The 23,302-nt window shown below is 36.2% G+C and overlaps 1 protein-coding gene across 1 annotated transcript in view; it reads left to right on the top strand.

The window, feature by feature from the left end:
* Window positions 1-23,302, top strand: part of LOC140444016 (unc-112-related protein-like) — a 93,518-nt gene that overhangs the window by 58,762 nt on the left and 11,454 nt on the right. The window contains exon 2 of the mRNA XM_072535593.1: window positions 22,974-23,136. Coding sequence (XP_072391694.1) covers window positions 22,974-23,136 — 163 coding nt within the window. The remainder of the gene's footprint in view (window positions 1-22,973; window positions 23,137-23,302) is intronic.

The following is a 23,302-nucleotide window of genomic DNA, read 5'->3' as shown; positions in this document are numbered from 1 at the left end:
CTCTTCCAGGTAACGATACCTGTACCCTTACCATGGATCTAAAAAAAGTATTTTCGCTTCCCAAATTGTCATGCTACAATTGTCATGCTACAATTTTGGAATACACGTACAAAGTACGTCAGATGGGATAATGTGCATCTCGCATGAAGGACAGTGAGGTCGTGATGGGAACCAAATGGCATCATGTCTTCTACAAGCCTTGAATACAGGACAGCTTTCAAATTAAGCGAAATAAGCGAAAACTATGTACATGGAGCGACAACTGTGCGATTATAGCGATAATGGCATGAAGGACAGTCAGGTCGTGATGGGAACCAAATGGCATCATGTCTTCTACAAGCCTTGAATACAGGACAGCTTTTAAATTAAGCGAAATAAGCGAAAACTATGTATATGGAACGACATGTGCATGACACTGTGCAGGGAAATTGAAAAACCGAATGTTTATTTTCGTATACATTTTCTTAGTATCCAATGGACATTTTGATACCATCGATCATAAATTTTTAGTTTCCGGTCATAGCTTTTCATCTTCAGATAGAGATTTTGCTCTTATCGAGAAACGTGCAAAACGTTCCAATCTTCAAACAGTTTTCTTCTTCTTCTTCAGCCTGTATTTGTCCACTGCTGGACATAGGCCTCTTCCATTTGCTTCCATTGATTTCTACTCTTGACGATTCTCATCCACTGCTTGCCCGCGACTTGTTTAATATCATCTGCCCAGCTCTTGTGTGGTCTGCCTACTTCCCGCTTGTTTTCTCTTGGTCTCCAGTTTGTTATTCTCTGTGTCCATTTTTCAGGATTATCTCGGGCAACGTGTCAGACCCATTGTCACTTGAGCCTTGCTATACATTCTGTGACATCAGTAATCTTTGTTCTTTCACGAATGTCGATATTTCGAATCCTGTCTCTCAAACTAATCCCTAGCATGGCCCTCTCCATCGCTCTTTGGGTTATACTGAGTTGCTCTAAGGTTTTCTTTGTAAAGGCCATGGTCTCCAGTCCATATGTAGTTACAGGCAAGATACATTTGTCATAAACTCTACGTTTTAGACACAAAACTCTACATTTTAGACACTCAAACAGTAAACGATGTAAAAGCCGTAATTGCTGATGCTAGACTTTCCAGGTCTTATAAAGTGTTAGATATGGAAGAATAAGTTAATTATGTACGAATTTCCATAAAATAACCGCCAATTGGTAGATAATGTTATTTTTATTAAAGTAGCCAAATACGTTGGCTCCCTCATCCGGTAGATACCGTTACGTATCAATGTGTTAAAGTTGTAGCGATCCATCAACCCTTATCTTTTTTGTGTGTGCTCTAGATAAAACAAATCCGAACCTCAACAATCAAATACTCCACTTTCCCCGACCGGAACTAGTAATAACAGACTGACTGTATATTTTTAAAAGTTTCTTTTCAACCCACCTGTACATTCGCAAACACGGTGGGCGCTGAATACATGAACGGTTACAAAGTAGGCGTTCAATGAAAATATTTTCAATGGAGCTTATTTACATTTGGGTTTTTAATAAACGGTTGTGAAGACTTGTTTAATGGTAGACATCAGACCAGTAATTGTGGGTTCAGGTGATAATTATTGTAAAAGGATGGGAACGCGAAACCATATTTAGGGTCTACGTCCTGATTTTTGTTATCATGTCTTGTGATAGAGGCATCGAGTAGATTTGAACAGAAAATTGTTATTTGATCCTGATATTAACGAGAATCACGTATATATTATGCCTAATACAACTTTTTTAGAAATATGAGATATAAGAATATGTTACGGGGTCATCTGAAATTTCTTCCCTGTTTGAATTTTTAAAGTTGGCTCTATCATTTTACCTGAATTGCTTTTTTATCTTTATATTTTCTGCTACATACTTTACCTAAATATTCTTACCCATGTTTCTGCAAATCAGACTAAGAAAATTATGGTAAAAGCGATATGATAATATCCCAATGATAATATGATAATATTCCAAAATTTGTGCTTGACTTCTGGGTCGCACTTTTTCTCCGTGGACGTGGACTATAATTTTAGTGATTTTTTAGATAGGCTTGTATGTATTTTCAATAAGGCATTTCCTTTAATTACAATTAAGTCCAAAAATCACAAACCCTCGACTACCAAAGGTATCCGCATATCAGCCAAGAATATGCGTTCACTACTGTACATTAAGAAATTTACTACCAACGTCTTTGTCACTGAATATATCTCTAAGTACAGAGGAACCTATATAAAACTTATCAGGACAGCTAAAAATATGTAGGGATCAGAATGGTCTGGGAAGCTCTAAAAATGTTGGAAGAGAAACTTGTTCCATAATAAACGATCTTCGAAATAAAACTAACGCAGCTCAAACATTTTCTCTTCCAAACCCTGAAAATCTAAATGAATAGTTCGTTAATGTGAGTAAAAATATAATATAACTATCTTGCCACAAACAGATCCTATTTCCTATCTCCCTAATTCAAAAAAAGTTTTCGAATTCATTCTTTATAAGTCCAGTTGATAAATCTGAACTGATCAAAACAATTAGTAGTATCAAAAGCAAATCTTCCTGTAGTACTGATGAACTATCCATAAAAATTTTCTTAAATCTCCCAAAAGGTATATTTCCAGAGTGCCTAAAGACAGCCATTATTATTCCTCTTCATAAGGGTGGTGAAAAATGGAATGTCTGCAACTATAGAGCTATTGTCTTACTACCGGTTCTATAAAAAAATAATTAAGAGACACTAAACAATAATCTTTATACTGCCACTGTTTTTTGTGACTATGCCAAAACTTTTGATTGTGTAAATCACGACATTTTGATAAAAAAAATCCAAATTTCTCCGGAATTCGATGTATTTCTTTGAATTGGTTCCAATCTTACTTGAGAAATAGGAAACAACTAGTTAGAGCAAATGATACTGATTCTAGTCACAAAAGTATTGTATGTGGAGTACTACAAGGTTCAGTACTGGGTCCTCTACTTTTCCTTATCTTCATAAATGTTATCACTAACTTATGAATCGATGGAAAAAATTTTCTTTTTGCTGATGTTACCAGTATTCAGTATTACCTGGAGGAACTCAAATATTGTAACTCTTCATGCAATTATAACTTCTGATCTACTTAAAATAAAAACCTTGTCCGACTCTAATTTACTCTCTTTTAAAGGAGCTCTTCAACCCTTGCTTCTTAATAACAACCAGATCAGTATCGTTGATTCTGTAAAATTTCTTGGTATTTTTATAGACAGCAACTTTAAATGGTCCCTTCATATCGATGTGCTAAGTAAGAAACTAGCCTCAGCCTGCTATGCAATAAGATCTGTTTCAAAGGAAATCAATTTAACATCTTCCAAAATATCATATTTTTCTTTTTTCGAGTCTCATCTTCGATATTGATTTCATTTTTGGGGTTCTAACGTATGGTCCTAAAGTTTTGGGAAAAATTTCACCTGGTCTGATTGAGAAGCAAAATGCATTTAACAAAGAAGGCCATGGAATTGAAATGTCATCAGTTATTGACATTTAATAAACAAAGCAGAATATTTTGGTTTCTGCTCTGCAAAATGTCTTATAAAATTGATATTCATCGAGGTGTTTATAATATGGTTGGGCGAATGTCGAAACGAGATATTGTTAATATTTATCGAGATCAAAACATAAGCAAATTGACAATTTATCGCTCAATCAGAGAATGTGAAGAAGGGATACCATGTGTTAACTTGCGTAAAAGTGGCCGACCGCGGATTTTGAACCATATAAGAGAGGCAAGACTGATTGAAGCAGCTAAGAACAAAATTGGGGTCTCAACGCGAAAACTGGCCAGAAGATTTCATGTTGGAAAGACTACAGTATACAGGACCCTATCGAGTAATATTATCTACCGGAAAAGAAGGAAAGCTCCAAAATACACAGAGGATCAATTAGAGAGAATTCCGAGATGTTGCCGCGCGTTAAGGCGAGTGCATTTCGTCAACAAGTTGATCGTCATGGACGATGAAAAATATTTTACTTTGTCCAACTCTGAGATGAAGGGTAACGATGGGTTTTACACGAACGATTACGAAAATGTACCTGATGAAATAAAATTCAAAAGTAAGAAAAAATTTGAGGACAAAATTTTGGTATGGTGTGCAATTTCTGAGGCTGGCCTTATCTCTCAGCCCTACATTGGTGTTGTTCGAGGCGAACCTTTAAACACAAATATTTATATTCAAAGATGTCTCTCTAAATTGCTTCAGTTTGTGAACACACATCATGCAAATGATCAAATAGTCTTTTGGCCAGATCTTGCTTCATGTCATTACGCGAGGATCACAAGGGACTGGTACAAAAATAACAACATTACCTTTGTACCGAAAGCAGACAATCCCCCCAACCTACCGGCTCGTCCAATTGAAGAGTTCTGGGCAATATTAAGTCGGAAAGTCTATAATAACGGATGGGAAGCACAAAATCAGGAACAGTTAAGACGCCGCATATATACAAAAATTAGAGAAATTGACGCCGAGGTCGTCCAAAGGATGATACAACGTGTCAGGGGAATTATTAGGCAAATCGAAAATAATGGTCCCTTGTCTGTCATTTGAATTTTGATTTATAATAAGGATAGTTAAGTTAAATTGTTGAATAATTTAATAAAAATATAAGATTATTGTGGTCAGAGTTATATGCTTTTAAAATTTTTCCCAAAACTTTAGGACCATATGTTAGTACAGGTACTTTTTGGTAAGATACGGTATCTTTTTGGCCTCGTAGAATAACACATTACAGAAGCTACTTCAAAAATCACGGGATTTAAACTCTTTCCTCATTATACTAGAAACTAAGCAAAACCTAATCATGACTACTCCACCAGAAATTTAAGCTTTGATGTGTTTTACCGATCCCGTCCACTGAGTTAGTAAAGAAATCTATATTATATTCAGCAAAAAATTATACAACCATAACCATCTCAATTGGAAAACTTAAATCTACAACTTCTTTCCTTAAGTTTCGTAAATTGACAAAAGCCTATCTATCTGAAAGATCATATTATTCAGTGAAAGAGTTTCCTAACGAATAACAAAGAAATTACAGTACTTTTAGGTACAAGCAACTAAAGTATTTTTATATATATTTGGGTATCACATACATCAACTTAAACTTATTCGTAAACTAGTTCGTAAGGATTTATTATGCAATTTGCAATTTAGTTAAATTTTGCAATGGATTGTGCTTATATTTTATTATCTTTCATTTTGTGACGATTTATGTAATTTTAGTAAATTTTAATTGTTATTGTTATTTTTTTGACTTTTTGTAAGCTTTGTCCTTAAAATTGTACAATTTTCAGTGGCAATAAAGCATATTTATATTCCATTCTAATAGAAAAAACTACCATATATGTATGTTTCAATCGAATGTAAGTTTTTATAGTGCAGCTAATCACGTAAATAATCGGTTTTTTCACCTCGTAAAACATACAACGTTCAGGATGGCTATAAATATTAATAATAACGCCACGCGCTTGTAATAATATCATTGTGTATACGATGGTATACCTAAAAAGCCCGTCGGATATCCGGTTGAATTTACGGCGTCATCATGACAACAATTGAAACCACAATCTTGCCAACGATAGCGATAACCTCACACTTTTCACAGTATTTACAAAATGCGACTTTGTTCTCGGCATACAGGGAGATACATGTGATCCATAAAATTGTGTGATTTACTGCTTGTCATAAGTCCTTTTAAAGTCCAAATCTTTAAAAATGATATGATGCAATTAAAAAAGAATGTATAATATAAAAATATATATAAATAAAAATAGTAAAAAACCAATACTAAACGCTCAACTTACAATCTTCTTCTTCTTAAGGTGCCATGCATTTCTGCGTAGGCGTCCACCGTACATCGTCTTGTCAGGTGAGATGTTAAATAGTCAGGATTAAATAATTCTGTTTTTAGCAGCATTGCGAAGCATTTCATAGCTGTGGATTCCTGTCCATTGTCGAATATTGCGCAGCCATGACATTTTTTTACGTCCGAGACCTCTCCTACCCTCTATTTTCCCTTCGAGTATCAGTTGCTGAAAAGTGTATCGTTCTCCTCGTATAATGTGCCCCAAGTATGCAGTCTTCTTACTTTTTACATAATTAAAAAGTTCCCTATCCTGTAAGCCCGCTCTTCTGAGTACTTCCTCATTTCTGACCCTGTCCGTCCATGATATTCTGAGCATTCGACGCAGGCACCACATTTCGAACACTTCAAGTTTGTTAATGGAACTGGCCTTTAACGTCCATGCTTCCATTCCGTACAGGAGAACAGGCCACACGTAACACTTAAGCATCTTGTATCGGAGGTTGAAGTCCAATTTGCGATCAGTCAGAAACTTACGAAGCCTCAAAAAAGCATTTCTGGCTTGTTCAACTCTGCTCTTTATTTCATTCTCGGGGTCCCAACCCTCATTCAGCAAACATCCCAAGTATTTGAATTGCCTGACTTGTTCGATTTCTTCTCCAGAGACATATATCTTTGCGTTGGGGTAATCATTTCTACTTATAATCATTGATTTTGTCTTCTTGATATTTATTTTCAAACCCCGAGCTTCACTTGCAAGAGTTAGATCATTCAAAAGGCATTGAAGATCTTCGATGTTATCTGCCACTATGGCTGTATCATCGGCATACCTGATGTTATTAATAAATATGCCGTTAACTTTAATACCCTTATTAGAGTCTTCCACTGCTTCTGCAAAGGCTTTTTCTACGTATAAATTGAACAGCATTGGAGACAGTATACAACCTTGCCTTACTCCTTTTTTAATGGAGAAATCTTCTGTTTCGTTGGAATTTTGAAGACGTACTGTTGCTGTCTGATTCCAATACAGATTGGCAATGATTCTTATATCCTTTGCATCCAATCCCAACTCTTGTAGGTATTTTATCATCAATTCATGTTTTACATTATCGAATGCTTTCTCGTAATCGATGAAACAGATAAAAACATCCTTTCTTTGATCTAAACAATTCTGTATCAATGTTTGCATACTAAAGATCGCTTCTCTCGTGCCAAGTCCATTTTTGAAACCAAACTGACTCCATCCACTGACTTCTTCACATTTCTTAAACAATCTAGTGTGAAGTATTCTCAGGAAAAGTTTCAAAAAGTGACTCATTAGGCTTATTAGTCGGTGGTCCTTGCAGAAGTTCGCACGTGGTGTTTTTGGTAGGGCGATAAATGTAGATCGGAGCCAATCTTTTGGAATCTGGCCCGTATCGTAGATGTCGTTAAAGAGCTTGACAATAATGTCTAGGTTTTCTTCATTAAGTAACTTGATTGTTTCTGCGTACATATCATCTGGTCCTGGGGTTTTGTTACTTTTTAATAGTTTGATAGCGTGTACAATTTCAGCTTTCAAAATATTTGGGCCATACAAATGGTCTCCCAGTTGTGGTGGTTTTTGTGTTCTGTCATCATTGAACAAATTGGCTGTGTACATTTTCCAAGTATTAAGTATATCGCTAGGGTCCGTTATTAATTCATTTTGGTCATTATGTATACCAGTGACTTGTTTTTTCTTGAAGACACCAGCAATTTCCTTAATTTTCTTGTGAAGATTGAAGCTGTCGCCGAGTTTATATAGGCTTTCAGCCTCGGCGCAAAGTGTAGTCATCCAGATCTCCTTCGCCGCTATAATTTCTTTACGAATTTGACTGTGTATATTTCGGTACCCTACTTCGTCCTGCCTGATCTTACACTGCCTGCGTTGTTCCATCATCTCTAATATTTCTTCTGTCATCCACTCATTCTTGGTAGTTGTTTTACTCTCGAGTAGAAAAGTGTTGTTCAACTCATCAAATGATTCTTTTATGGTGGTCCATGACTTTTCAACATCATTCTCAGTTGCCATATTAGAGAACCTATTGTTTATTTCCTCTGTGTACGCTTCATTTGTTTCATTGTTTTTGAGTTTTCTAATGTTTACTGATGCCTTCTGGTGTTTTCTTTTAGCTGTAGCGAGCCTCAGTTTGATATTTGCTACTAAGGGATTGTGGTCGGATCCTATGTCTGCTCCAGGTAATGCAGATACCTTAGTAATAGCATTCCTGTATCTTCTATTAATTGTCACATAATCTATTTGGTTCCTTATAATGCCCTGATGTCCGTCTAAAGGCGACTTCCATGTGTAAAGCCTCCTGGGTGGTAACTTATACCAAGTATTCGTTATGACTAGATCTTTGTCTTGACAGTACTGTATCAATCTGTCCCCTCTGTCGTTTCTCTGACCAAGACCATATTTTCCAACTACGTGATCTACAGCTCCTTCCCCAACTTTTGCGTTGAAGTCTCCTAATACGATGTTAATTTCGTGATTCTTAGTCACCTTTAAGGCTTCGTCTAGCTGTTGATAAAATCGCTCTAGTTCTTCTTCTGGCTTGTCTGCTGTAGGGGCGTAGACTTGTATAATATTTATGTTAACTTTTCCATGCAACTGAATAAGTATGACTCTTTCGGAGATCGGGACAAAGTTCTTCACGGAGGCGCGCAAATTTTCGCTTATCAGAACTCCCACCCCATGTCTGTGGTGAGGGTCTGTGCTATCACTGCATGAGTAGTAAAGGGTTTTACCAGTAGTATTGATCATGCCTGTGCCTTCCCATCGCAATTCGCTTATGCCGAGAATATCGATGTTAATTCTGTTCATTTCCTGAATTAGATTTTGTAGTTTGCCTGCTGCAAATAAGCTTCTAACATTCCACGTAGCAATTTTGATTGTCTTATCAAGTTGAAACCGGGAGATTCTTCGTACCCCTTGGCCATTTAAGGCCTGCCCGGGACTAGGGGCCGTTTGTTTTGTTTCTTCCAACATGACAAGAAAAAATCTACGGACGGATGTCCTGAGGAATATAATGCGGTAGTTTCCTACTTGCTTTCCGCATCGCAGTACCGTAGCCCTCTAACTGTTTCAGTCTCACCTACGGTATTCTAGTAAGAAGCCGGTTTAGGATCATTTCCTTTACGCCTAATTCTAGTACTGGTGATCGCTGCTGCCCTTCACCAGGTTGATTCTATACTATCCCTAGAAACAGGGTTGCCACTTCCGTTGAATTCACTGAACCGAATACTATATTCTCCACCTTCATCTTCGTTGTGGTCTTCACCCGTATCCCTGGGCAAGGGGGCCGTGTTATACCCCACGGAACTGGGTCCCTATCTGAACTTAGCCATCTACTAGCTCCGGTCTACTGAAGCAAGAGATGCCCACCCCCGCGACGTGGACGCGCCAGACAGGAATTACTCATATGAGCGACAGAGAAGGTAGCTCTGTGCCCTATGAGCCGAGTTAATGGGAATGTGTGATACCATTCCCAAAGGCAACTTGCAATCAATCAACAGAATATCGAAAGAGTCGAGCAATATACATATCTATATAGGCACCAATTTAAATAGCCAATGGGACCACTCAACAGAAATTAAACAGCGAATAATAAAAGCAAAAGCAGCATTCGTTAGAATGAGAACCATTTTCAACAGTCGAGACATATCATTAAAAACAAAATGCCGTTCTATTGAACTGCTACATATTCACAGTTCTGCTCTACGGAATGGAAGCGTGGATACTGACTGTTGCATCTATGAATCGGCTCGAAGCTTTCGAAATGTGGTGTTATGGGCGCATCTTACGTATATCCTGGGTTGACAGAGTTACTAATGTGGAGGTCCTGCGTAGAATGGGGAAAGAATGTGAAATTCTCATGACCGTCAAAACTAAAAAGTTGGAATATCTAGGACATGTAATGAGAAATCAAGAACGTTACGGCCTTCTCCAGCTGATTCTCCAAGGGAAGGTAAATGGTAAGAGAGGACCGGGAAGAAGACGCATTTCCTGGCTTCAAAATTTACGAAAGTGGTATAACACGACTACCACTGAACTGTTCCGCGCTGCAATAAACAAAGTAAAGATAGCCGTGATGATCGCCAACATCCGGAACGGATAGGCACTTTAAGAAGAAGAATATAAAAATAATAAACTAATGGTCAAATGCTTAACTGACTTAAAAATAAACGCCACCCTTTTGTTCATAAACTACACAGTGTAGAAAAACATTTAATAATTGTAATGAAAACAATTCGATAAAAACTTATTTATATAATGGATAGATCTCAAAAGTATGAGTTAGTTAATGGTAAATCTATAGTACAATAAACCAAACTTTTCATACCAAACGCTTCACTTTTTTAAGTCAAAAACTAAGTCAAGTATGACTGAGTCCGATATGAGGCATAAAAAAACCCTGTATATTTTTTGTTCATTTTAACTTTAGATTTTGATTTTTTCCATGAAAAATATATGCCAATTTTTAAACAACAGTATTTTCCTTTGATTTGTATGAGTTTTAGTAGGAACATGTTGTAAAATAATTTTGGTCGCGTATATCCATCAAATCTAGCCATCATATTATCGTGACCAAACTGGTAAAGTAGCGAATGTGCAAAATTGACGTATCTGAGCTAATACACTAAACAGCTGTGGCTTGTCAAGATGTATATTCCAGTAACACAACGAATGTGCAGGTCCAATATTTACGTCATTGTTGACTATTTTTAGTTTAACGAATCTACACCTACTTCACTATTCACAACGCTAAACAGTCAAATATGAATATTCGATAGGTAAACAAGCGAATGTGCCACATTTGCACTTTTACCAAAGTGTGTTACAACCATTACAAATTGTCAAAATAACGAAAGGGGCATATAACGGTTTCCATAAATTGCCATCCCTATTAGAACAAGGGCAGTTTCTTATAAAACAAGTTACTGTGCAACCAAAATCAAGAAAAGTGACAAAAACAGTGGAGTCAAAAAGAGATTACACCAAAAAATATACTTTTTCCACTGAAAATGGCAGAGTTGATGTGTGTAGAGTATTTCTTCTTAATACTTTAAATATTTCAGAGTCACTTAAGAGGGTCTCTTAAACAGGTTAGCTCTAGTGGAAATCTCCTAAAATAAAGTAAACCCGATAAATGAAAAATTCATAAGAAATCACATTTTATTGTTCCCAATAATGGAATTACACTATGCAAGGAAGAAATGCAGGGTAAAAGGAGTCGCGGAAGAAGACGCATCTACTGGTTAAACAATTTGAGAGCTTGGTTTAACTGCACTTCTGCTGACCTCTTTAGAGCAGCGGCGTCGAAAGTGCGAATTGCCATGATGGTTGCCAACCTTCTTAGAGGAGATGGCACGTGAAGAAGAAGAAGAAAGAAATCAGAATACCAATAGGTAGTCAGTGACTTAAATGTAACAATTATGTACAACTTGTATAAAGAAAAGTGCATTGAAGAAAACAAAAATCCAGTATCTTTAAAAAAGTACAGACGTACAAACTGAAATTTCACAAACCTGCTAAAGATCATTTTAAAATATTTATTGCTTATGAAGAGCAAAAAGGAGATATAAAATATGATGATACTCTCTGAGTATACTAAGCATATTAAACGCAAGGAAGCAGCACAAAAATTAGAGATCAATACAAAGAGGATACAAAGGACCAAGAAAGTGTTTTGGCAATATAATCAGATCTCCAAACCGTTCTGAACGGGGAGCTAAAGGACCAAAAGGAGCTAGTGGACCATTCTTCTACGTCAGAAAGATGGCTGTATACAACTTTATCATTTACAATCTTAAAGATGCCAGTGTTACCTGTTGTGTCTGGGACGAAACAGAAGGAAACCGAGTCAGTATAGAGATATCGACATGCATTTATACTTATTTGGTGGGCCAAACAAATACAGAATTTGTCAGAATGATGTCGGATAGCTGCGGAAGGCAGGAAGGCGGAAGGAAAAAATTCCAAATTAATTAACATGTGTATGAATGTTGTTAAGGGGCACTCCTCGATCAAACAAATTGATCACAGATTTTTTTAACCTGGTTATAGCCAAATGGAGTGTGACTCCATTCATGCCAAAATAGAGCATCAAAGTAGAAATATAGTGGGGGGGGGGGGCTGCCATTCGTACTGCTAGAAGTAATAAAACACCATTTCAAGGTAATGCCTTTGTGCCATGATAACTTCATTGATTTTTGTACTGATAAGATTGTTTATGAGTACGTTTATTAACGTTTCAATTTCAATGTCCGAAGTGAAAATTGAAACATCAATAAAGGTACTTTAACCTTTAATTGTGGCTTATTCCCATTTAAATATTAATTACTTTAAAATGCCACAAGAAAATAGCTTCAGAACAATATTAAAGTTAAATTATATTTTACAATTTTTAAAATCATCCTATATTTACTACGTTTAAAATTTGTGGTTATTCTTATCAGTGTCCGTCTATTAGAAACTTTCAAATTCGTGGTTATTCGTCATAAAATTATATAGCTACAGCTTTCAAGAAATGTACATAAATGCAAACTAACCGATAATGAAATCTTTTTTGGAATAACAATGCCTATTATATTGTATTTATAATAAACCGTATATGGTCTTCACCTATCAGTGACTAATTAAAGACGGATATATCTTCGCAGCGACTGTGAATCATTTAAGCTGACGCCAGTAATTATCTCTCAAGACAAACATCCTACAATTCCGACAAATACATATTGTTTTCTTTGAAGAGGAAATGACTTTCTTCTGCTAACGAAGTTTTAATATTTGTCTCATAAAAATTAGACAAAACAAAACATAAATTTTTTGATGGGACTAACCAAAGGAAGGCAATCTATTTAAATATTCTCATTTCAACGGAGTATTGAGCAAAGTAATCAAAGAAGTTAACCAAAAAAGTGTAAAAACAGGTCAATAAATCGTTGAATTTGAAATTTTGAAAAATTAAATGGCGAATAGTTGTCGAAAACCATCGATGACCGATACCCAATTCCAAATGTAACAGACATTCTGGACAAACTAAGACGCTGCCAATACTTTTCCACCCTAGATCTAGCCAGCGGATTCAATCAAATTTAAATGGCCGAAGAAGATATCTAGAAGACTGCATTTAACGTTGAAAATGACCACTATGAATACCTTGCCATTGGGACTCAAAAATGCACCCTCAACATTCCAGAGAGTAATGGAGAATGTACGAAAAGAAATTATAAGAGAAATATATCTGTTCTACATGGACGACATAATTGTATTTTCAACCTCTCTTCTAGAACAGTGGCGCACCCAGAATTTGTCTGAGGGGGGGGGGTTCGAAATTTTTTTATGCTAATTTTATGCTAAGTATTTTCTTTAACAATATATTTTAATTATATCAAAAAACTAAGTAAAGAATACTTTTTTATTGACGTTGCGAATGGCAATATTAGGATTATAGATCTTCTATTATTGCCAATTGAAAAGAAATAAAGCACCGGGTAGTGATGGAATTCTGGCAGAAATGTTGAAAGAAGGAGGAGAAGAAGTCATCAGGTACCTAAAAATACTTTTTAATAAATGCCTATTTGAAGGAAACATACCAAGGGAATGGAATACTGCTAACACAATATTAATACACAAAAAAGGGGACAATACAGATCTGAAAAATTATCGTCCAATATCACTACTATCACAACTTTATAAAACATTCACAAAAATAATTACAAATAGATTGACAACAAAGTTCGATGTATATCAACCAGTAGAGCAAGCCGGATTTAGAAAAGGGTTCAGTACATGTGACCATCTTCACACACTAAAGGTCCTAATAGAAAAAGTTAACGAATACAATTTACCAATCTGTTTAGCATTTATAGACTACGAGAAAGCTTTTGACAGCATAGAATTATGGGCTATTGAGGAAGCACTGGTCAACAGCAGAATAGATTCTAGATATAGGATATTAATACATAATATATACCAACACGCTGAAATGGTAGTCACGATGGATAACGGAATGAAAACGGGGCCAATAAAAATCAACCGATGAGTAAGACAGGGAGACACCATATCTCCAAAACTATTTACTGCCGCACTTGAAGACATCTTTAAATCACTAAATTGGGAAACGAAGGGACTGTCGATACACGGAAAGTATTTAAACCATCTAAGATATGCAGATGACGTAGTACTAATAGCCGACAGCTGGAAAGAACTGAAGACGATGATCGATGAGCTTCATACGGAATCCATAAAAAAAGGACTGAAAATGAATCTGAGTAAAACTAAGCTAATGTCGAATAAAGATGATCAACCGATGATAACCATCCAAGGAACAAAAGTGGAACATGTAGAAGAATACATATATCTGGGTCAGAATATCAAGGTAAACAAAGAAAACCAAACTACCGAAATAAGCAGACGAGTAAGAATGGGATGGGCCGCATTTGGAAAGCTCTCATACATACTGAAAGACAAAAAGATACCCCAAAACCTTCGAACCAAAGTGTTCGATTCTTGTATCCTTCCCGTTCTCACTTACGGAGCTCAAACCTGGACATTCACAAAAAAGAACATGGACAAGATTCGAAAAACTCAGCGAGCCATGGAACGACAGATGCTTGGTATCTCACTAATAGATCGGCAAACAAACGAAGCAATCCGGAACAAAACAAAAATAAAGGACGCCGCGAAACAAGCAGCTAAATTAAAATGGAAATGGGCTGGACACAACGAACGTCTCGAAGATGGTAGATGGAACAAAGAAGTCGGAAACTGGCGACCGTACGATGCGAAGAGACCAAGAGGAAGACCTCAAATGCGCTGGAGCGACGATATCAAAAGAGTCGCAGGACCAATGTGGAAACGCCTAGCACACAACAGGGATGAATGGCGAGAAATGGGAGAGGCCTTTATTCGAAAATTCGGATAGAAAAAGGGCTAAAAAAAAAAAAAAAAAAAAATTATTGCCACCCATGTCAATATTAGGGACTGCAGAACTACAGTTAACAGTAACACATTTTTCTAAAAAAAAAACAAAGGCAATTAAATAATATAAACGTAACAAACATTTCTAAAAAATATAATTTAAGAACAGCGAGGGCAAGTAAACTTTTCTTTGTCATCTTTAGTCAGTCCTACACAGGTCTCATGAATATAACGATAGCGCACTATGTACAAGTGCACACATCTTCTTTACTGCAAATTTTATATGGAAAACAATACCAAGATTCTTCATTACTTAATTTTTTTGTCGTACTGCTCATTGCTTTTTTCACAACTTTGATTGGATTATTCAATTTTGGTATTGGTGCTAACAAATCTTTGGTAACTTATGGGCTTTACTGTTTAAAGCTGGCTTTCTCTTTACGGTGAATAATTTAATTTCCGGTGTAATTAGCAGTCCTGTTTCTTTAAAAGAACTGTTTAAGCATTTGGAGTAAGAAGTTTTTACTTGATTAGAACCCGGATTACATTTTGTTTTTTCTTTTGTAACCGTATTGCCTCTCTGTTTATATTTTAATTCAATTAGTGGACTGTCATCTTCAGAGCTGCTGATACTCTTAGATCTTAACTGAGGACACCGTCAAGTGAGTCATCGTAAAGACTAAAATCTGATAATAATTCGCTACTTGAGACAGTAATTAAACGCTTCTATTTTTTTTATTACTAGTTTTCTCTGGCACTTGATATCCGCTTGTACTCGTCTCGTTTTTATATGCGGGTTCAACTAACTTGCTAGAACTTCTAACAACATCTGATAAATCTTGGAAGCTACTGTGATATAAGTACTTCGTCTTCTTCTCTGTGAGGGATCAAACGTGGTGCAAAGGCAGCTTCAGATATAGCGTTTGGTTTAAACGGATAAATGCCGGTAAATTCAAAACCGGAGATAATGTTTGATGGTGTCATTGCTTTTAGCTAAAATTGAGTAAAAAATTTCACCAAACCTCATTTTGATAATCGCCTTACCAGGGTTTGTTGTTAAAAACTGTAGAACTTCTTGGTCCCAAAATGTTTTAAAGCTTTTAAACACTGATTTGTCCATAGGTTGCAACTCGTGTGACGTGTTGCTAGGGAGACAAAATAAAGTTATGTCCATGCGGTTATCTGCCTCAACTATGGAAATATCTAGGTGATTTTAAGCTCCATCAAAATTAGTAGGGTAGGACCAGGGTTTCTGAATGAAAAGAAATGGTCAAGCCACAAAGCAAATGCTTTGCATGTCGTGCTACCTTTATTTGTGAAAATTGGCTTTTGAGCCAGGAGGCAAGTGATCAGACCATTTAGGTTTAAACCTTTGGTCTTTAAATAGCACAAAAGGCGGTACAGGTTGACCAAGCGCATTTCCGCAACCTACAATTGACATGTTTTCTCCGTGCTCGGGTGCGGTTAAATGTACACGTTTTGCTTCCATTAAAAAAAAAACAATTTGTTGCTTATGGATTGTCAATCTGCATCCTTTTATCTCCTAAATAGATGGGTATTGATGTCGTTTCCAGATGATGATTCTTTTATTGTTGGAAATAAATTTGTTACTCCTTGTGATTGAAATATGTATTATTATATTCATTTTGTGCGCAAAAATTTATCACAAGTTCCTCATTTGCATTACGTATATCTTCATTAATTTTTTGTTTTGTACCGGGTTTTTTTGGTTTTCATTTTTTATCACTGCCATCAATATTCTTTCTGATGCGTAGTCTACTTTCCCAATGCTGTTCTTTGTCCAATTTGTCTTTGTATTTTTTTTGTATTAGTATAGCCACGTATTCTTTTACTATGTTATTTCCTTACCTCTGCCTTTCTTTTTTGTTTCTTGTATTACGCATATGTTAATTTTATTCTATTTTAATTTCTTTACTATCTCTTGGTCTGTGCTGTTCAATTCTTTGATGTTCTAAGTCGTTATTCTCATATTGTTTCTTTGTTGGTGCTAATTCGAGACAGGTAACCTTACGAAGATCATTACGTAACTACAGAAGATCATTACTTGCGAGAGACCGTCGGATTATATGGACTTGGCCAAAGAAATGACAGAGGAGAACGCTTGCTACACTTTTGTATAGACAACAACCTGTTTGTTACTAATACAGGCTTTCAACATCACCCAAGACGACTATACACTTGGATATCACCAGGAAATAGATACAGAAATCAGATAGATTTTATACTGGTAAAAACCCGTTGGAGGAGCGCTGTTAAGGATGTTAAGACCTATCCAGGAAAAGATTGTAATAGCGACCATCAATTTTTATCAGCTGAATTCCGCATGAAGTTAAGAAACAGTCCAAAAACAGGAAATACAACAACTAAATGGCATCTAAGATATAACGATCCGTACAAAAAAGCCGCAACGCAAAAGCTATGTGACCTCAAACAATCATTAAATCCAAAAGAGTCCTCAAATAGCATATGGACAAAAACAAAATTCATATTGCATAATGCTGCGAAAAACATTAAGAGTGATAGAGAAGAAAGAAGGAAACAATGGATAACAGACTCCACGTGGACTAAAATACAGGAGAGGAAGTGCTTAAAAGCCACAGGACTGAACAGTGAAAGTGACAAAGAGGTCTATAAAGCACTGAACGGTCAAATAAAACGACTCTGCAAAAAGGACAAGAACACACACTTGAACAAAATCTGCATGGAAATAGAAGGGCATAAAACCAAAACTGAAACCAAAGACATGTTTAAAAAAATAAAGCAGATAACACGTTCCTTTACACCAAACTACCTTGCTATCAAAGATGATAACGGAACTCTACTCACTTCTAAAAAAGATATTTTACACAGATGGAAAGAATACTGTGGACGACTGATGATGCAGGAAAGCACAGACGCCTCATCACAACAAGAAGATGCCAGTTTGGCGACGGAACCTGACGTACTCAAAAGTGAAGTTGAAGCAGCAATTATGAGGCAAAAAAGTCAGAAAGCTGCCGGTCCAGATAACATACCTATTGAAATGATTTGGGCCCTAGATGACGTTGGAGTGGATATAATACATCAAATTTGTCAAAGAGTGTGGGAGACAGGTAAATGGCCTGAGGACTGGACACAATCACTATATATTCCCATACATAAAAAGGGAGCGAAAGATTTATCTAGCAACTATCGCACAATTGCTCTAATTGCGCATTGCACTAAGATACTCTTACATATAATTCTCGAGAGAATAAAGCCCTTTTTACTACCTAACATTGCGGAGGAACAAGCAGGTTTCGTCCCCGGACGTGGTACTAGAGAACAAATTTTAAACGTACGGCAGATTGTAGAAAAATCCAGAGAATTTAACATCACAACATATTTGTGCTTCATAGATTATAGTAAAGCTTTCGATTTGGTCAACTGGAGTAAAATGTGGCAGGTTTTGTCTGAAATGGGAGTCCCCAATCATCTGATACTGCTAATTAAAAGCCTGTACAATAACAATAATGCCAGAGTTAGAATAAATGGGGAACTAACCGATAGTTTTAGGGTCACAAAGGGCGTGAGACAAGGCTGCATACTAAGCCCAATTCTATTTAACATCTATGGTGAATGGATAATGCGGAAAGCTACTGAGGACTGGAACGGTGGCATCACCATTGGCGGGAAAAAGATTTGCAACTTGAGATATGCAGATGATACTACTATCCTCGCTAGTTCTGAAGCTGAATTGATTCACCTGTTACAACGGATAGAAGACGTAACCTTAACGATGGGCCTTAAAATAAATAGAGATAAAACGAGAATCATGATAATTGACAGAGCTAACAACAATCAAAATCATCTGGTCATGATAAACAATATCGCTGTTGTAGATAAATTTGTGTACCTGGGCTCATTAATAACCAACAAAGGAGGCTGTACTGAAGAAATAAAGCGGCGGTCAGCAATCGCAAAAAGTGCTATGGCAAAATTAACAAAAATTTGGAAAAGCCATGTAATAACTACCGATACAAAAATGAGACTAGTAAGAAGTCTAGTTTTTCCAATTTTTACTTATGCATCGGAATGCTGGACCCTTACTGAGAAAGACAAAAAGAACATAGATGTATTTGAGATGTACTGCTGGAGACGAATGCTGAGAATACCATGGGTGGCCCGAAGAACAAATGAATCCATACTGGACCAGCTAAACATAAAGAAAAGACTAAGAACACAAATATCAGAACAAATAATAAGCTATTTTGGACATGTCCTTCGAAGAAATGGTCTTGAAAAACTTACCATCCAGGGAAAAGTAGAAGGCAAAAGAAGTAGAGGTAGATCTCCCACACGATACACGGACCATATTGTTGCTACCATTGGCGCTCCATTGTCAGAATGTGCTAGAATGACAGAAGATAGAACAACTTGGAGGAACATTGGGAAATTTAACTAATATCTTCATGATATCACGATACCTGCATCAGGTTAACGACTAAGAAGAAGAAGAACCTTACGAAGAGTCCGCAATCCTTTATCTTGATCAGGCATTCGTGTCAGAAGCGACTGCTGAGCTACTCCATTCACTTATTCGTCTATAGTAAGTTCTATCTAGTGAAATTTTTTGTGGATATTTGACTTTAACCTTCAAATAGCCACATGCTTTCGAAAAATGTTTTTTTTTTCAATGTTTTGATCTGTCAACAATTGACTTCTGTTAACACAATATCTATAAAATAAATCAAAGCTATTTCGCTATTTCAACTTGTTTACAACACAGAAATATTTAAAAGTGCCGAAAATAAATCGACCCAGACTCCTTTGTTTCCAGCTTTTATAAAGAATTATTTATTTTGTCTAGATTCCTGCTGAGTCGGTTTTTAAATTTCACAATACGGCTTGGCAACAGAGCGAATTCTAATTTGAGAAATTATAAAACAAACAAGTCTCCAGTTTCGTATGCTAATTAGTGTTTTAATCTTAAAATAAATATTGACATTTATATAATTATTTCTATCGCTGTAATTCGCTACTTTTCTGAAAGCAGTCGGCCTTGACAGGAATTTTATAATAATTAAATAAACGAGTAGTTACTTAATTAGTGATGCGAGATTTTTTGCAAAAATGGAAGTTTGATAAGGCGATTTTGGATAATTTAATGAATGTTTTTCTAGTACGGAAGACGTTAGGGGCAGCCATAATTTATTAGGACACATAAGACACATAAGTTTTAAATGTCTTAGTTTCCAGTAAAGTTTTCTTGTTGGAAAACAATTTTTTACAACGAAAAAAGTCGAATTACTGCTTTATAGACTCATATTGTAGATTGCAGATTTCAAAGAGGTCGATTGACCCCGCAAACGTTTTCACACTGACATAACATTTCTTTTGTATATAGGTACTCTACTCTCCAGTGTGATCCGTTTAGATTGGAATTAGCTATATAAAATTTGAAGTTGGTAAACGATTTCAACCAATTTTTTTCTTTAAATATCATGTAATAAAAGGTTTATTCGGGACATAATTTAAAATGTTTATTCAAATTTTCAGGACATACTACAGTACTCTTTTTAGTCGTTAATATAAATATAATGTTTATTAGAGATTTTTTTACTAAAAAAATCCTACGCCACTGGATTTAGAGTGGCTTCAAATAGCCATGATAAAAATTTCATTAAAATATATTTATTAGTAACAAAGTTATGACTTTATGGTACTTTTACCATTTTTCTTTTGCAGTAATGGTTTATTATTAAAATTATTTAAAAAAATAATTATTTTTATGGTTATCTCTTGATTTAGAGTGTTCTTTGGTAAAATTTTAAGTTGTCATAACTTTGTTATTAATACATATATGTTAATAAAATTTTGTCATAGCTGTTTGAAGCTACTCTGCGAATTTGGCGTACAAATTTATTAATAAAAAACGCTAATAACAATTCTCTCTTTTCGACTAACAAAAAGTATCGTAGTATGCCCTGGAAAACCTTTTTCGACTAACAAAAAGTATCGTAGTATGCCCTGGAAAACCTTTTATTACACAACATTTGAAAAAAATTGGTACTTATTTTACTTAATCGTGTCCTGCCATTCATAAAATTTCGGCCCAGAATCGGGCTACGTCAGTTCCATCTTTGCTGGCGAGCCACAAATCTTCGAGGGTACATCGATAAAGACAGTTTCTGCATGTAAGAAGATGTTCCATATTCTGTGTTTCTCCGCAGTTACAGTTCATCATCTTGGTCTATTTTTCCGCATTTTGCCATGTTTGATTTTACTGGAGCGACCCTCGTTCTTATCCGATTCATAGTTTTCCACGTTTTAAAGTCTAGGGACTGGCCGGTCCATTGAACTTGGGGAAGAGGAAAATATTCAGGCGGTTCATCCTGCACTGTTCCAAGGAAGCTTTTCCTGGATTTTAGTCGCTTTCGTGGTGTTCAAGCTTTGTATAGGGCATGCCGCTCGTCCGCGATCTGTTTCATTTTCTCTATGTGCTCTGTAACGCCTCTGCGTGTTGAGGGATCTGCAAAACCCGCTGCTTTATATAGATTTGAGAGTGGCGTTGGTTTCATGCACCCCGTTACTATCCTGCATGTCTCATTTAGCGCAGTATCAACTTGTTTGGTGTGAGCAGATCTACCCCAAACGAGGCACGAATATTCAGTAGTTGAGAAACGCAGGGCCTGTGCCGTTGTTCTTAAAACGCCAGGACGTGCACCCCATTTACTTCCCATTAGCTTTCTGAGTATGCTGTTCCTAGTTGTTACTTTCCCTCTCGTTTTTATGCAATGTCTGTAGGCGAGGGACCGTTCCAGAGTTACTCCAAGATATATAGGTTGGTTTGTGTGTTCTAATGTATTACCATTCCACGCAATTTGGAGTTTTTGCTGGGCTTCCTTTGCGCGAAGGTGGAAGCGCAGACTTTGGTTTTAGAGGGATTGGGTCTCAGGGAATTCTGCATGTATTACACTGTCAATGTTTTTAAGGCAGTTTCGAGTTTCTCATCCACTTCTTCAAAACTATTTTCTTGGGCAGATATTGCAAGATCGTCAGCATAGAGGAAGTGCTTGGTTTCGGTCGGCGTAGGTTGGTCGTTTGTGTATATATTGAAGAGCATTGGTGCTAAAACACTTCCCTGTTGGAGACCGTTTTTTTAACTCTCCACCTACTTACTTTACCCTCCAGCATAACGAAAAAAGTCTGTTTTGCAGTAAGGAATATACGACCTTGCCCAGATGGTAGTCATTGAGAGTGTCGTATAATTTGCGGAACAATGTAACTGTATCATAGGCTGCTGTCTGTGCAATAAAAAATTGGTAAACACTGTATCTTTACTCCAACAGATCTCAGCTTTTAAAAAAGCGTATTATCCGTTATGGAGAGATATTTTTTATAGTGTGCGAGAAATTACACTAGACAATTTTGCTCTAAGCTAAGTGAGATACTAGGAAATGGCAACAAGATTACAAGCAAAACCTGCTTTTATCAGATCATCGATATAAACTGGCTCATCAATATAAATATTTCTAAAAAAAGTATCCTAAAATTCCCCAAATGCAAAATACAAAAAAGTTTGCCACTCCTATCCCCGGGCTCCCCTCGTAGGGGATTTTGATTTGAGTGTTCTATCGACAAAAATCAAAATGCGTTTTAAAGGTGCAGTTTTCGTATCCAATTTTTGCATTTTGCGGCAAAAAGTTTAAATTCAGCGTTTTTTAGGCATATTTCAAATGCTTCATATTTGTTGCCAAATAAACTCAAAATCAAAATTTTATGTTATAAGTTTTGAAGATTAGGCTCTAATAATAGAAATTCCATAGCAACTTGTCAATGGAAGTGATAAATTTTGTTCATCTCATGAGAATCGTAAAAAATGGCAAAAATCGGCAAAATTCTTGTTTGAAACTTTTTTTTTCTACGGCATACAGATTCTTGGTAAATCGATGTTTCCCATTCCCCTCCCCCCTCCCCTGTACGAGCGGGCTTTTAGGGGGAGCCTGAGGGTAAGATTGACAAACTTGTTTGGGGTTCTAAAATTGTCATTCTCTGCAAAATTCGTATGTTTGTATGATTTTTAGATGTTCATTAGCATTTTCATCTCTGATGACTGGACTATCTCTATTATGTGAAATTCTTTCTTAACACTGATTCATATTTTTAAGTAAAATTATGTTTTGTTTTCAGAAATTTCAATGGATTGGTCCGACCATGCGCTTTGGTGGCCCGATAAAAATATATGGCTGACAAGAACAAGATCTACTCTCGACCAATGCGGAGTCCACGCAGATGCCTTACTTCATTTTACTCCAATGCACAAAATTCTCAGGCTACAATTACCCGATCTTAGGTAAGCAAAGAAGAATTTTTGCCAAAAAAAGCGCCAATTAATAAACAATTATAAATGAAAACAATCATCAAACAGAAAAAATGTGATAAAATGTATGTATGATGATGAAAACTTTCCCTAAAATTAAAATTTTGTAATAAATTGATTATATTCTTCGGTTTTAAAT

Source organism: Diabrotica undecimpunctata, chromosome 6 (assembly GCF_040954645.1).
Source record: "Diabrotica undecimpunctata isolate CICGRU chromosome 6, icDiaUnde3, whole genome shotgun sequence".
Lineage (NCBI taxonomy): Eukaryota > Metazoa > Arthropoda > Insecta > Coleoptera > Chrysomelidae > Diabrotica > Diabrotica undecimpunctata.
The sequence above is the reverse complement of the archived record's forward strand: the minus strand, read 5'-3'. Positions and strand labels throughout refer to the sequence as shown.